This window comes from Lagopus muta, chromosome 26 (assembly GCF_023343835.1).
Source record: "Lagopus muta isolate bLagMut1 chromosome 26, bLagMut1 primary, whole genome shotgun sequence".
Taxonomy (NCBI): domain Eukaryota; kingdom Metazoa; phylum Chordata; class Aves; order Galliformes; family Phasianidae; genus Lagopus; species Lagopus muta.
Genome location: NC_064458.1, coordinates 3,594,833 through 3,608,385, shown reverse-complemented (window position 1 = coordinate 3,608,385; position 13,553 = coordinate 3,594,833). Strand labels below are relative to the sequence as shown.

The window sequence follows — 13,553 nt, the reverse complement described above, 5'->3', positions numbered from 1 at the left end:
GCAGCCCGACCTGCGCCGTACCCGCTCTCCTCCAGGCCGGGCCGAGGCGGCGCCGCCCCGCCGTGACCTTGCGGCCGAATCACTTCCAGGGCGGCCCAGGCTCTCGATTTGAAAATGCGGGAGCGGCTGCTGGTGCTGCTGTGCGCTTTGGCGAGGCGGGCGGGAGGGCGGAGGAGGGCCATGGCCGGGCGTTGGGATGGGCCGCAGCGGCGGGCGTGGATCCGGCATTATTACAGCCAGCGGCAGAAACGGCTGATGACGGTGAGGGGCGGAAATGGGGACGGGGAGGTGGGGAGGGGTGGAGGTCACAGGGACACAAAGGACGGGGGTTGGGGAATGGGGCTGTAAGGATGAGCACGAAGGGCTGGGGGTGTAGAGGTGTGGGGACGCGGAGGTGATGGAAAATGGGGCATGGAGAGACAGTGGGAGGTGAGGGGGCACAGACGAAGCGTGGGGATGTGAAGGACGCAGAGGTCACAGGGACACAAAGGACAGATGGTGAAATGGGGAATCTGAGGCTGGGCATGAAGGGATGCAGAGGACACAAAAAATGGGATACAGTCAATGGGGGGTGGGGGGAACAGTGATGTAAAGGAGGGGCACGGGAGGCATAAAGGATGAGGGATCAGAAGGATAAGGGACAGGAGGTAAATGGGTCACAGGGACACAAATAGCGGGGATGGGGACACAAATGATGGGGGGACACAGAAGAGGGGGGTTTTGAGCATGAGGGGCAGCGGTTGCAGAGGGGATACAAAGGACATGGGGGCACAAAAAATGGGATGTGACTGATGGAGGACATGAGGACATAGGGAGATATAAGATGGGGTGTGGGGGACACAAATAATGGACACAAAGGACGGGGGACAGGAAGGACACAAAGGGGACACAGCGACACCAAGGGTAGGGACCAGGGGGACAAAAAAGACCTGGGGACCTGAAGGACATGTGAATGAGAGCCTGGACACAAAAGGCAGTGCACAAAGTACAGAGGAAGCAGAGGATGCAGGAGTGTGAGGGAGAGGGGTTGTAAAAGATGCAGAGATCACAGAAATGTGGGGGACAGGGACGCAGTGGGATAAAGGGTGAAAGACTGGGAACAGAAAGGATGGAGAACAGGAAAGATACGGGACAGAGGAACTCAAGGGATGGGGACAGGAGGGGCACAAAGGACAGGTTCCTGGGGCTTCACAGGAATGCAAAGGTTTGATCCCCCTGCAGCAGCTCCTGGAGCCCAGGGCCATTGGGCATCCCTTCATCCTGTGGTGCTTGAGCTTGGTTTGTCCTCAGAGGGCAAAATAATGTGGGCTGAGGGGGGAGTTAGGGTTGTGGAGCAGCTGTCTCACAGCCCCATGGTCTCCCCGCAGCTCCTGATTGCTCGCCGGAGGAGAACCAGCTGCTACTTCTATCCCCGCGCCTGGCCCAGCCTGCGGGGCGCAGACTGGTGGGAACGGGTGGTCCTGAAGGAATTCGGCCCCCAGGACTGGCTGGAGAAGTTCCGCATGTCCCGGGAGACCTTCTTCTACATCTGCAACCGCCTGCGGCCGGGGCTGGCCCCGCACAGCTCCCACTTCCACCCCACGCTGCCCCTGGAGAAACGGGTAGCTGTGGCCCTGTGGCACTTGGCCACCAATGTGGAGTACCAGACTCTCAGCCCGCTCTTCGGCGTCGGGCCTTCCACCGTGCAGACGTGCGTGCGGGAGGTGAGCTACGCCGTGGTCCTGCTGCTGAAACCCCTCTACCTCCGTCTGCCCGATGAGAAGGAGCTGGAGAACATGGTGCGCATCTTCCGCACCCGCTGGGGCTTCCCGCACTGCATCGGAGCCCTGGACAGCCTGCACATCCCCATCAACCCCCCACTGCGCCTGAGCGCCGATTACTGCAATGGGCAGGGCTGGCACTCCATCCTCACCCAGGCCACCGTGGATGGGCTGGGCCAGTTCTGGGACGTCTCCACCGCTTTTCCCGGCAGCATGGAGAACAGCGCGGTGCTGGAGAGCTCCAGCCTCTGGGTGCTGGCCAAGGAGGGCCGGCTGTGCCCCAACCCGCCCAAGGACTTCATGGGCAAGGCACAGAAGTACGTGCTGCTGGGTGACGCCACTTACCCCTTGCAGGACTGGATCCTCAAGCCCTACCAGGAGGATGAGAGCCTCACCCAGCGCCAGCTGCAGTTCAATTATCGCCTCAAGCGGGCGCACAGCGTGATCGAGAACGCCTTCCTGCGCCTGAAGGCCCGCTGGCAGATCCTCCTCAAGTGTGATGACTGCAGCCTGGAGCTGCTGCCCACCCTCGTCCTGGCCTGCTGCATTCTGCACAACGTCTGCGAGGCGCACGACAACCCATTCAACGAGGAGTGGCTGGAGGGCACTGAGCCCACCGAGCTGCCCAAGCCTTGCCAGCCTGCACCCGCTGCCATGGAGGACGGCCGGGCTGAGCAAGTGCGTGAACTGATGTGCCAGTACTTTGAGAACTGTGGGGAGGGCTGACGGCTGCAGGGGGAACACGCCGTGCTCCTCCTTGGGCCCTGTGGGTCGGTGTCAGCTCTTTGGTTCATGTTGGTTTTTGCCTCTCGGCTGCAGGCAGAGGGATGTATCTCACACCTGGGCTCTCTCTGCTGGGATTTGACCAATGTAGTGATGTGCTCTGTACTATGTGAATAAAGCAGGGTCGTGGTTTGGCCGGGGAGAGGGTTGTCAGGTCATCCCGTAGCAAGGGTATGGCTGCAGCCCTGGTGTTGGCAGGACTCAGAAGGGCTGGAAGTGAGGAGGCAGAGCGCCAAAGCACAACACCCGTTGCGCAAACGCGTGCAGACATGGGAGGGGAGGAGGAAGTAGAGCAGTGACTTGCTGTGGGCTGGCACCAGCTGGGAATGGAACTGCACCTGCAAACCCAGCTCTGCAGGACTAAAATGTTGTGCTGGGGGTCTGAGCCCTATCCCACTGTGCCGCCGTGCAGGGAAGCACGCAGCTCTGCTGCTATCGGCTGAGAAATCACGCAGTGGTGGCTGAGCCCCGTGGCACACTGCTTCACTGTGCCAAGGCAGGGCTGGGCACAGACACCTTCCTCAGCACTTTGTTCCAGGCGGTGGGCGGGGGAGCAGCTCAGGCATGCCTGGCTGCGCCAGCCTTCCCACGGGGATGGATCCGGGCTCGGGGGGCAGTGGGGTGGCTGCCACATCCCCGAGTTGGCTGCAGCCCCAAATCTTCTCCCTCCTGGCACCCGCCATGCTGAGATCTGCTCGCCGGCTGTCAGCATTGGATGGGGTCTGTTTGCAGCCTGTCCCGTTTTCACACATTGGTGCATTTCGCAGCCAAAATGTGATGGTGCGTAGCCAGGAGGTGGGACCTTCAAGCTGGGAGCGTGGGAGAAGAGCTGCAAAGCTCCCTGCGAGGGGCTCAGCACCGCCAGCCTCGGGCCATCTCACACCAGTGATGGAAGATCAGCATGTCTAGGAGAGGGGTGGGTGGGAAAGCACAACCGAGAGCACTTTCACATCTGTTAGCAGCAGCAGGTTGGGAAACACCCACATGTGCGGAGCACAGAGCAGGAATGCACGTACTGCTGGGTGCCTGTGGGGCTGAGGGTGGGCTCAGAAATGCCCTTGGCTGAGCGCACAGTCCAGGCAGGGGAGGGAAAACGGTGACTTCTGATTCTGTGTTTGGGCTGCGGGGCACAACTGGGGTGAGGGAATCGCCAAGGAGGGCAGTGGGAGGCTATGGGGATGTCATTGGGAATCATGGCAAGAGGGCGCGTGGGGCAGCCTAGAAGCCATGGGGAGCCTCACGGGGCAGCCCTGGGGATCCACAGCATCTGTGGGGGGGGCGCGGGGCACCCAGAGCCCGCGGAGCAGCGCTGCAGAGCACCGGGCCTCCCACCGCCCCGCGCCTGCCCCAATGCCACTGCGCATGCGCAGCTCTGGCCTCGTTCCCCCTCCGCTCCCACTTCCGCTGGCGGCCGTCCCATCTCTCTCAACCGGAAGAGCGGTTGAAGGAGCTTCCGGGGTGGTCACGTGGGGACCATCATGGCTGCGCGTGGTGAGTACGGGTCCGGGCGGTTCCGGGTCCGGCGCGGTTTAACGCCCGGCTCGTTACGGGCCGCTTCGCCCCGGTTCCGGCCCGGTTAAGGTCCCGGTCCCTCTCGGGGATCTCACCCGGCCGGCTCCGCTTCCACCCCCACCCCCGCCCCGTGGGTCCGAGCCCCACGGTCACGCGGCCGGGCCTACTCTCCCGGCCCATCGCCGCGCGGGCCTCACTCGGACGCCTCGGATCCTTTCTTTACACAGGAACGTGAGCAGAGAGCCGTGACCCCGAGCTCCCGACATGGTGACCGAGGAGGAGGTGGCCGCCATCGGCCGCACGCTGCTGGATGCTGCCCAGCCGCTTCCCGCCCGCTTCCGCGCCCTCTTCACCCTCCGCAACCTGGGCGGCCCCGCGGCCATCGACTGCATCGTGCGGGGCTTTGCGGACAGCTCGGCGCTGCTGAAACACGAGCTGGCTTTCTGCCTGGGCCAGATGCGTGACCGTGCCGCCATCCCCGCGCTGCTCGGCGTGCTGCAGGACAGCCGGCAGGAGCCCATGGTCCGGCATGAGGCAGGTATGGTCCTGCAGGACACCACGTGTTGGTGCGCCCTGCACCGAGAGCAGGTTGCCACATCCCCTGGCCCAACCGGTTGGCCAGGCCTCGTCTCCCCACTGGCCGTTGCCATGGCGGTGGTTTTTGGGGAGGAGGACATGGCAGTGTGCCCGAGTGGACAAGAAGGCTGATGGCATCTTGGTTGTGTCAGCAGTAATGCGGCCAGAGGGAGCAGGAGGTGATCGTCCCGCTGTACTCAGCTCTGTGAGGCTCAGTGCTGTGCTCAGCGTTGTGTTCCTCACTACAAGAAAGACGTTGAGCCACTGGAGTGTGTCCAGAGAAGGGCAATGGGGCCGTAAGGGGTCTGGTGCTGAGGGAATGGGGTGGGTCAGTGTGGAGAAGGGGAGGCTCAAGGGGCCTCGTGGCTCTCTCCAACTCTGTGAAAGGAGGCTGTGGTGAGGGAGGCTCGGCCTCTGCTCCTGGTAATCCTATCCCAGTGGTAGGATGAGAGGCCTTGACCAGGGGATGTGGTGAGTGGACATGGTGGGGGTGGGATGTCAGGTGGAGTTCATGACCTCAGAGGTCTTTTCCAACCTTGTGATTTTGCCTAGGGAGGCTGTGGATGCCCCAGCCCTGCAGGCATTCAAGGCCAGGCTGGATGTGGCTCTGGGCAGCCTGGGCTGCTGGTTGGGACCCTGCACACAGCAGGGGGTTGGAACTGATGATCATTGTGGTTCTTTTCAAGCCAGGCCATTCTAGGATTCTATGATTTTGGGGTGTTGGGGCACAGCTGCATCCCTGAGGCTCTCCTGGGTTTCTCACACCGGTCAATGTGAGGGAGGGCGGACAGCCTGAAACACCCCCACCTGCTGACATCTCCTTTCCTCAGGTGAGGCCCTGGGTGCCATTGGGGATCCCGAGGTGCTGGACATCCTGAAGCACTACTCAGAGGATCCTGTGGTGGAGGTGAGGCTGTGAGGGTGGCAGTGCCATGGGGTCAGCACTGTTGGCATGGGAGGGTGACGCTGGGGACTACAGGGTGACACAAGGGACTGGAGCCGCCGTTGCTGTCACAGCCACGCAGCCCTGCTGCTCAGAGGAGCTCTGTGCTTGCTCCCAGCCCTGCGCAGTGCCTCCACACCGTGTCCCCATCCCCACAGGTGGCAGAGACGTGTCAGCTGGCCGTCAGGAGGCTGGAGTGGCTGCAGGAGCACGGGGAGGAGCCGGGCAGCAGCCCCTACCACTCGGTGGATCCTGCTCCCCCCGCCGAGGAGACAGATGTGGCCGCACTGCACGCAGTGCTCCTGGACGAGTCGCGCCCGCTGTTCGACCGCTACCGGGCCATGTTTGCCCTGCGGAACCTGGGGGGCCGTGATGCTGTGCTGGCACTGGCTGATGGTAAGGGCTGGCCTGGGGCTGTCTGCTCGCTGTGGGTCTGCACGTGTTAATAATCCACGATTGGATTTCCCAAATCCAGAGCTGCGTGGCTGCTTGCACTGCTGCTTCTAGAGCTGCCTGTCGCTCTGCTCGCAGAGCGCCCGGTGCTCTCTGCTGTCTCACAGCCCCCCTCTCCTCACTGTCTCTGAGGTTTGCCAGGTTGTGCTGGTGTTTCCTGGGACTGGGGAACTGCTTCCCCATCCTGGAGGGGTTGAGGACATCCAGCCTCACTCTGAGCTTTGGGAGTCATTCTGGAGGAGGGCGTGCATGTGCCCTGGAAGGGAAAGGGGCAGAGCAGAGTCCATGACCCTGCTGGTTACCTTCTGCAGCCCCAGGGAAGCCGATGGTGCACTCCAGCATCAGTGTGAGCCAAGAGTTTAGAAACCCTGTGCCGTGGCTTCCCTGTCCCACAGCAGCACAAGGAGGGCTGTGAGGCAGTTAGCAGTGGGGTACGTGGGGGCAGGAGGTGGCACGAGGCTGCATCCCCTTCCCCCAAAGCCCCACGTGTCTGGGGAAAGTCAGCGCCCACTGTCTGCCTTCTGGCTTCGTCTGCCCCACAGCGTTTGGATCTGGGGCTCAGCTCACGTTTGGGGGACTCACTCTTACCTCCTCCCTCAGGGCTCCGCGCTGGCAGCGCTCTCTTCCGCCACGAGATCGGCTACGTGCTGGGCCAGATGCAGGACGAAGCCTGCGTCCCACAGCTGACCGCCGCGCTGTGCAGCCGTGCTGAGAACCCCATGGTGAGGCACGAGTGCGCCGAGGCGCTGGGCTCCATCGCACGGCCCTCCTGCCTGGAGACCCTGCGTGCCTTCGCCCAGGACGAGGAGCGGGTGGTGCGGGAGAGCTGCGAGGTGGCTCTGGACATGTACGAGTACGAGAACGGCCCACAGTTCCAGTATGCGGATGGGCTCTGCAGGCTGCAGGCCTGAGCCCAGCTGGGCCTCCTGCCCTCCTTCCCCCGGGCGCGCTTTCCCTGCCCGCCTCCGTCGGCGCGGATCCGTGGCGGAGGCGGAACTGGGTTTGCTCCCTGGCACAATTACAGCTGCCTTCTGCATCCAAACCCAGGCTGAGCTGCTACTTGCTCCCCGTTTCCTGGATCCGCGCCGTTCCCCGCCCGCAGCCTGGCTCAGGGCTTGGAGTGGGTGGCTGGTGCTGCGTGTCGGAGCCCATCGCCGCACCTCGGAGCGAGCTTCCCCCACCTGAACTCTGCTGGAGGGGTCGGGGGGGCTGCAGGCAGCGGCTCCGGTGGGTTGGAGCTGTGCGATGCCTCGAAATCGCCCACGGTGCTGGTGCAGAGCCGGCTTCCTCTTCATCTCTGCAGCTGCTGGAGGATCTCTGTGGGTTTGGCCTCTCCTGTCGGGGCAGGCTGGCTCTGTCTCACGGCAGCCTTTGCCCTGGGATGGGGTTGGTTTCGTGGCACGGCTCGGGAGATTTGGCTGCAGTTTTTCTTTCTGCGGGGAATGGCGCTGTGATGAAGGCTCGCAGGGTGAGGCAGAGCCTGCCTGGACTTCCCCTGTGTTTAACCAGAGCTGGATGGCTGCCTCTGCCAGCTGCTGCCAGCTCCAGCACCCAGATCCGTGGGGCACGTGTGGGGCTGGGAGGAAATAAAGCGGCAGCTGCGTGGCTGGGGGGGTCCGGCTGTGGCTGGGGTTCCCTCGGTCTGCATCCACAGGGAGGGGGACGTGGTGTGGGCAGGGAGCAACCCCACAGCCCACTGCTGAGCCGTCCCTGCAGTGCCGCAGTGCATCCTGCTGACGGTGCTTTCCCCTTGACCAAAGTCTCTGTGAGTCACTCCGCTCGATCCTCTTAGCCCGTAAAGCTGCTGTTCCACTCTGTGTTGTCCCCTGTGGGGAGAGGGGGGGTGGGAGAGGGCAGTGGGGACCCCCAGCGTTTCCCACTCTGCTCCAACCAACCCAGAACCCTGTGGGGGGTCTTTGTGGGGACGTAACTTCAGGTCACCCAATGTGTGCCATCGCGCAGCTTCCCGCCTTGCCTTCTTCACCCCACGCAGCACTGCTGGGCTCTGGGTACCACTGCACCCCACGGATGCAGGGGATGGGGCAGAGATGTGGGACATGGGACGCAGATGTGCTGCCTCCCCGTTGCGAGGCAATGGGCTCCTTATCAGCACAAAGATAGGAGTGCTGAGCAGCGATTGCTGCCTTGTTTGCCCCCGGTTATCGCACAGCTCCAACCCTTGCTCTCTGCCTCCAACCCTCCCATTTTTGCATCGTGCTGAGCGAGCAGGAGAGGTGCCAAATTTTTTGCCTCTCCTCCTCATTCCTCCTGCAAAAAAAAAAAAAAAAAAAAAAAAAAAAAATCAACAAAAAAACCCCAACCCTCAGCTCCTTCAAACGCTTTTTAAGTCCGAGTTGGAACCAATCTGGCATTTTTGTGGCTGGGATCTGGCGTGGGCGCAGCAGAGCCGGGATGTTGAGGAGGCGCTGAGCCTCGCACCTCCAGCCCTGCGGGGGGGGGAAAGGTTTTGGGTTGTTTCAGAGGTTCTGCGGCTGCTTCTTGCCCCCCTCCCCCCGACCCGCAGCCCTGTTTTGAGCGGCTCTGAGCACTGCAGCGTGTTTCGCACCATCTGCTCCAAGCATTCGGGGCCAGAATGCGGGGATTTAGGCAGCGGCGGGGGGAGCGAGCCTGCCCTACCCCACTCCTCCTTTACGGGGATTCCCTGCGGCCCGCTCCCCCTCGTGCAGGGCCGCCCATCCCCTGCAGCACTGCCCCAGGTGTGGATTTTGGGCATCCCGGGGCATCTCCGTCTGCCCCTCCGTGCTCAGCCCCCCCCCGCGGTGCCCGGATTACCACGCTAAGCTCCTTCTCACGGGCGCTCTGCCCTCGCTGCCATCCATCTCCCAGTGCAGGGACAGTGGGGACACGAGGACCCCCGATGCCGCTTGTCCCCTGCGTCCCCCCACGCAGCGACAGGCAGCGATGGCCCACCCTGGGGTCCCTGTGCCACGACACCTGCTGCAGTCCCCCCCTGAGGAGGACGGGGTGCTGTATGTGGAGTACAAACCCCCGGCCCTGGACAGCATCCGCCTGCCCCGCTACGCGCTCTACCTGCTGATGGCCATCTCCCTGGTGCTGGTGGTGACGTACGCCATTGTGGGGCACCTCATCAAGGACCTGGTGCACGACTTTGCCGGTGAGCAACGGGAGGGGGATGCAGGTGGGGGCCCTGAAACCCATCTGGGAAGTGGGGCAGTGGGAATAGGGTGGCCAAAGGGGCTGCTCTGTGCCCCCAAATGGGTGCAGGATGAGCGTCTCTGCGCGCAGCACTTTGTACTGGGCACCCACCTGCACGGCATGGGGTGGCGATGGGGGCGCACACATTGCTGACCGAGCTCTATCCCCACAGATTGGGCATTCGGACCCAAAGCGGAGGAGAAGGCAGTGATGGGTGAGGGGAGCACGCCCGAGGCGGAGGATGGGGCTCAGGGTGAAGGTGTTGGGGTGCTGCCGGGCATGGAGGCCCCATCGCCGCTGCTCTGCGCCGCCCCACGCAGCTCCATCTCCTTCGTGGATCCCCACAAGAAGTGGTTTTTCTAGGGGCACAGGGGCTGCACCCACTGCTGGCCCTCCGTCCCCATCCCCACCGTCTCTGTGTGTGCATCTCAGGGCTGCTATCGCGCCGCACCCCAATAAATCCACGCTGTGCCCTTGGGGACCCCGACCTTCGCACCTGGGAATGGGGCAGACACGAGGACATGAAGCAGACACGTGGACTCAGATGGGGGCTCAGATACTTGGACCCAGGGTTGGGTGTCGATGGGGCGGTGCTCCGTGGGTGCCCCCAAGACGGGTTTGGTGGGGACAAAGCGCCCCTGAGCCCCACTGTGCTGCAGGAGGGGGCACAGACCCCCCTCACACTGGGACAGGGCGCCCATCCCCAGGCTCCACGCGCACCCCATGGGCGCTTCTCACAGGAGGAGCCCCTGCACAGCCCATGCATCACCCAGGGGTGCCACCAACCCCCCTGGACCTGAATAGCCTCCAGGGGAAGGAGGGGGCAAAGCGGAGCTGCCTGTGATAAGGCTTTGCTGATAAGAGCACTGACAGCACATGGGTGTGGTGCGGGCACTGCTTGGACGTGTGATGGGCAGAGGGAGAGAGGTGGCACCAGGCTGCCTGGGCCCTACACCCGTCCATCCATCTGTCCATCCACCCACCCATCTTCCTATCCATCTGTCTGTCTGTCTATCCACTACTCTTCCATGTTTTCACCTATTCATCCATCCATCCCACCTTCCATCCCACCTTCCATCCCACCTTCCTTCCTTCCTTCCTTCCTTCCTTCCTTCCTTCCTTCCTTCCTTCCTTCCTTCCTTCCTTCCTTCCTTCCTTCCTTCCTTCCTTCCTTCCTTCCTTCCTTCCTTCCTTCCTTCCTTCCTTCCTTCCTTCCTTCCTTCCTTCCTTCCTTCCTTCCTTCCTTCCTTCCTTCCTTCCTTCCTTCCTTCCTTCCTTCCTCCCTCCCTCCCTCCCTCCCTCCCTCCCTCCCTCCCTCCCTCCCTCCCTCCCTCCCTCCCTCCCCTCCCTCCCTCCCTTCCTTCCTTCCTTCCTTCCTTCCTTCCTTCCTTCCTTCCTTCCTTCCTTCCTTCCTTCCTTCCTTCCTTCCTTCCTTCCTTCCTTCCTTCCTTCCTTCCTTCCTTCCTTCCTTCCTTCTTCCTTCCTCCCTCCCTCCCTCCCTCCCTTCCTCCCTCCCTCTCTTCCTCCCTTCCATCCACACATCCACCCAACTTCCTGTCCACCTGTCCATCCTTCCATCCATCTCCTCATCCTTCCATCCATCCACCCCCCACCCCTCCCTCCCTCCCTCCATTCCCGGTCTCCCTTTGGTGCAGTGTCGTAGCAGAGCAGCAGTTCCACCACCCAAGGGTTAAGGGATCGGCGTTCCCATGGCGTTGGTGGCACTTGGTGGCACTGCCCTCCTGAGCCCAATAAAAGCCGCCCCTTGGCCTGGTGCAGGGCAGTGCTGTGCAGGGATCAGGGCCACGATGCTGCGTGTCCCACAGCTCCCGCTGCTGCTGCTGCTGGCGGCCCTCACTGCCACCACCCAGGGACAGAGTGAGTGCCACTGCTGCCATCCCACCCCCCAGTGCCACATCCTGGGCTCAGGGTGGCAGGATTTGGGGCTGGGGGGGTTCTGTTCTCCTATGGGGGTGGGTCGGGGGTGCTGGGGGGGTCGGCACCCCGCTGTCCCCACTGCCCACAGTGTCCCCCAGCACCCCAAGCTCCCTGCACCCAGGATGGAGAGTGCTGTCCCTGTGGGGTAGGGGTCCCCTGAGGCTGGCACCATTGTCCTCATCCCCACCCATGTCCCCATTGCAGCCCCCGAACTCAGTCCTGTCCCTCTTCCCACCTCTGTCCCCATCCCCCTTGATGTCCCTTATCCCCATCCTGTCCCTATTGCCATCACCATCCTTGTCCCCATTGCTGTCCCCACTGACATCCCCACCCCAACCACCTGCCCCTATCCCTGTCCTCACCTCTGCCCCCATCCCCAGCTGTCTTTCCCCAGCTGCTCTTCCTTTCCCCATTGCTGTCCCTGACCCCTTCCCTACACCTGTCCCCATCCCTGTCCCCATCCCCTTCTCTGTCCCCATCCCTGTTGCTGCCCACACCCCGTTCCTGTCCCATCCCCATCCCTGTTCCCTGACCCTCATCCATGTCCCCGTCCCGACGGCCGTTCCCACCCCGTCCTTTGTTCCCATCCCTATCGCTGTCCCCATCCCCGTCCCTCAACTCATTGCTGTCCCCATCGCCACCGCTGCCCGTCCCCACGTCCGTCCCCATTCCCTCCCCTCCCCATCCACGTCCACATCCCCACTCGTGTCCCCCGCTCCCCCCAGCCGCGGGCTCTCGGCAGCTGCAGCCGTGGCTGATCGGTCTCACGGCGGTGGTGGTTTTCCTATTCGTGGTTTTCGTGCTGCTGCTGGCCGGGCGGATTTGGCGACTGCGGACGCGCAGGTGGGTCCTCGGGGGGGGGGTTGGGTTGGGGTCCGTCCCCCGAGCGCCGCTCACCCGCGATGTCCCCACGCAGCGAACGCGAAGACGACTTGGAGAAGCGGTCGACCCACAGGTAGCGCAGCCCCAGCCGCACCGCCGTCCCATTTTCCCCCGTGGAGCGCCCCGAAGGGTCACCCACGCGTGACCCCCGTGGGATCACCGCTCTGACCCCGCTGTCCCCGCAGCATGGAGCGCGCAGCCTACAGCAACGCGGCGGCCGAGAAGGACAGCGACGACGAACGGGAGAAGAGCAAAGCCACGTCGCTGTGACACGCGTGGGCTTCCCGGGCCGCTCCGTTCCGCGCCGCGTTTTGCGGAGCTCCGTTCGGCCGACGGCAAAACCCGGAGTGGATCGATGGATCGGAGCGGGATGGAGCGGGGGGGGGGGGGGGCACGACGCAGGGAGCTGCTGGATGTGTGTGGGGCGGGGGGGGGCTGTGGGGGTCCTCAGTAAAGCTGCCGGGCCGCAGTGTGAGGTGTGGTGTCACGCGTGGGGACTGAGAGGTGCGAGGGGGGTCAGAACGGGATGGGCACGGGGGGGGGGTCGGGGGGGAGGAATGTCACGTGGCTGAGGGGTGATGTTGGGGGGGGTCGGCGCCCCACGTGCACGCAGAGCTGCAGCCACGCGTGTCCGTGTTTGTGCCCCACCAGTGTCCCTCAGCCCTTCCCCCCCGTATCCCCACGGCACCCACCCGTGTCCCCCCCCCGTGTCCCATCCTCGCGTGGGGGCACCCACAGCCCCCCTGCATCCCATTGCCCACCTGACCCCAACCCCGACCCTCATCCTAAACTCGACCCCCACCCCCTATGCCCCCCCCCCCCCGGATCGCTCTGCCCACCCCCACGGGGGCGCAGCCAGGCCGCACATCGCCCACCCGCGCCCCCCCCCCCCCCCATAAGCAGACGCGGACGCTGCGTGGAGTTGAAGCAGAGCTTTGTTTAATTTTTATACATTTTTTTTCGTCTTTTTTTTTTCTTTTTTTTTTTTTCCGGCTTTTTTTTTTTTTAAAACTTTTTTTTTTTTTTTAATTATTATTATTAATATTTTTTTTTCCTCTCCTTTTTTTTTTTTCTTTTTTTTTTTTTTTCTTTTTTTTTTTTTTGCATAGGGGAGGATCGCTTGGGGGGGGGGGAGAGAAGGAGGGGAGCGGGGGGGGGGGGGGGCGAAAAAAAAAAGCCCCATAATAACAATCCTCAAATCAGCGAGAAAGAAATATAAATCAAAACCCATTGTCACGTTGGGGGGGGGGAGGGGATGCATACAATGGGGGTTTGCATGGCTGAAGCTCCGGAGGGGGGGCATGCAGGGGGGGGCGGTATGCATGGCCATGGAGGTTGCAGCACAGGTTGCAGCACATCCTGCAGTGGCACCGTGGGGGGCAACGCTGTGGAAGCTGCGGTGTGAATCCTGACGTGGAATTGCAGCAGGAATTGCAGCCCAAATTGCGACGGGGTTTTGTTACGGGGGGGCAACGTGGGGGCGCGAATTGCAGCGTGAGCTGCAGCATGGATCCCAATGCAAGCCGTGC

The 13,553-nt window shown here is 62.8% G+C and overlaps 4 protein-coding genes across 8 annotated transcripts; all 4 read left to right on the top strand.

The window, feature by feature from the left end:
• Nucleotides 1-24: 24 nt before the first annotated feature.
• Nucleotides 25-3,345, top strand: LOC125684936 (uncharacterized). Of its 4 annotated transcripts, none has more exons than XM_048927536.1 (2): nt 25-261; nt 1,368-3,345. In XM_048927536.1, exons 1-2 carry the CDS (start codon nt 115-117, stop codon nt 2,484-2,486), a joined length of 1,266 nt encoding a protein of 421 aa, XP_048783493.1. In that variant the 5' UTR covers nt 25-114; the 3' UTR covers nt 2,487-3,345. The 4 variants fall into 4 exon arrangements, with proteins under 4 accessions (XP_048783493.1, XP_048783495.1, XP_048783492.1 ...); XM_048927538.1 differs by lacking the exon at nt 25-261 and adding an exon at nt 320-429; XM_048927535.1 differs by lacking the exon at nt 25-261 and adding an exon at nt 436-1,204.
• Nucleotides 3,346-3,899: 554 nt separating this feature from the next.
• DOHH (deoxyhypusine hydroxylase) lies at nt 3,900-7,009 on the top strand. The gene is made up of 5 exons (XM_048927562.1): nt 3,900-4,034; nt 4,283-4,593; nt 5,462-5,538; nt 5,733-5,970; nt 6,628-7,009. Exons 2-5 carry the CDS (start codon nt 4,320-4,322, stop codon nt 6,936-6,938), a joined length of 900 nt encoding a protein of 299 aa, XP_048783519.1. The 5' UTR covers nt 3,900-4,034; nt 4,283-4,319; the 3' UTR covers nt 6,939-7,009.
• A 178-nt stretch (nt 7,010-7,187) lies between these two features.
• On the top strand, nt 7,188-10,384 carry SMIM44 (small integral membrane protein 44). Of its 2 annotated transcripts, XM_048927548.1 has the most exons (3): nt 7,188-8,744; nt 8,875-9,163; nt 9,377-10,384. In XM_048927548.1, exons 1-3 carry the CDS (start codon nt 8,076-8,078, stop codon nt 9,565-9,567), a joined length of 1,149 nt encoding a protein of 382 aa, XP_048783505.1. In that variant the 5' UTR covers nt 7,188-8,075; the 3' UTR covers nt 9,568-10,384. The 2 variants fall into 2 exon arrangements, with proteins under 2 accessions (XP_048783505.1, XP_048783504.1); XM_048927547.1 differs by having other exon boundaries at nt 8,875-10,384.
• A 529-nt stretch (nt 10,385-10,913) lies between these two features.
• On the top strand, nt 10,914-12,394 carry SMIM24 (small integral membrane protein 24). Its single transcript, XM_048927597.1, is given in 6 exon segments — nt 10,914-10,938; nt 10,941-10,980; nt 10,982-11,082; nt 11,868-11,985; nt 12,059-12,097; nt 12,210-12,394. Coding segments are annotated over 6 exon segments (408 nt in total). The 3' UTR covers nt 12,295-12,394.
• The last annotated feature ends 1,159 nt before the right edge of the window (nt 12,395-13,553 follow it).

What these genes read in the sequence shown, in the direction of transcription:
- LOC125684936 (XM_048927535.1), top strand. Translation starts at nt 1,037, where the DNA reads ATGCAGAGATCACAGAAATGTGGGGGACAGGGACGCAGTGGGATAAAG. An exon ending in GGCTTCACAGGAATGCAAAG is followed by an intron (nt 1,205 to 1,367) that starts GTTTGATCCCCC and finishes GTCTCCCCGCAG; the next exon opens with CTCCTGATTGCTCGCCGGAG.
- DOHH (XM_048927562.1), top strand. Translation starts at nt 4,320, where the DNA reads ATGGTGACCGAGGAGGAGGTGGCCGCCATCGGCCGCACGCTGCTGGAT. An exon ending in CATGGTCCGGCATGAGGCAG is followed by an intron (nt 4,594 to 5,461) that starts GTATGGTCCTGC and finishes TCCTTTCCTCAG; the next exon opens with GTGAGGCCCTGGGTGCCATT. An exon ending in TGTGCTGGCACTGGCTGATG is followed by an intron (nt 5,971 to 6,627) that starts GTAAGGGCTGGC and finishes CTCCTCCCTCAG; the next exon opens with GGCTCCGCGCTGGCAGCGCT.
- SMIM44 (XM_048927547.1), top strand. Translation starts at nt 8,076, where the DNA reads ATGTGGGACATGGGACGCAGATGTGCTGCCTCCCCGTTGCGAGGCAAT. An exon ending in CCCCTGCAGCACTGCCCCAG is followed by an intron (nt 8,745 to 8,874) that starts GTGTGGATTTTG and finishes TCCATCTCCCAG; the next exon opens with TGCAGGGACAGTGGGGACAC.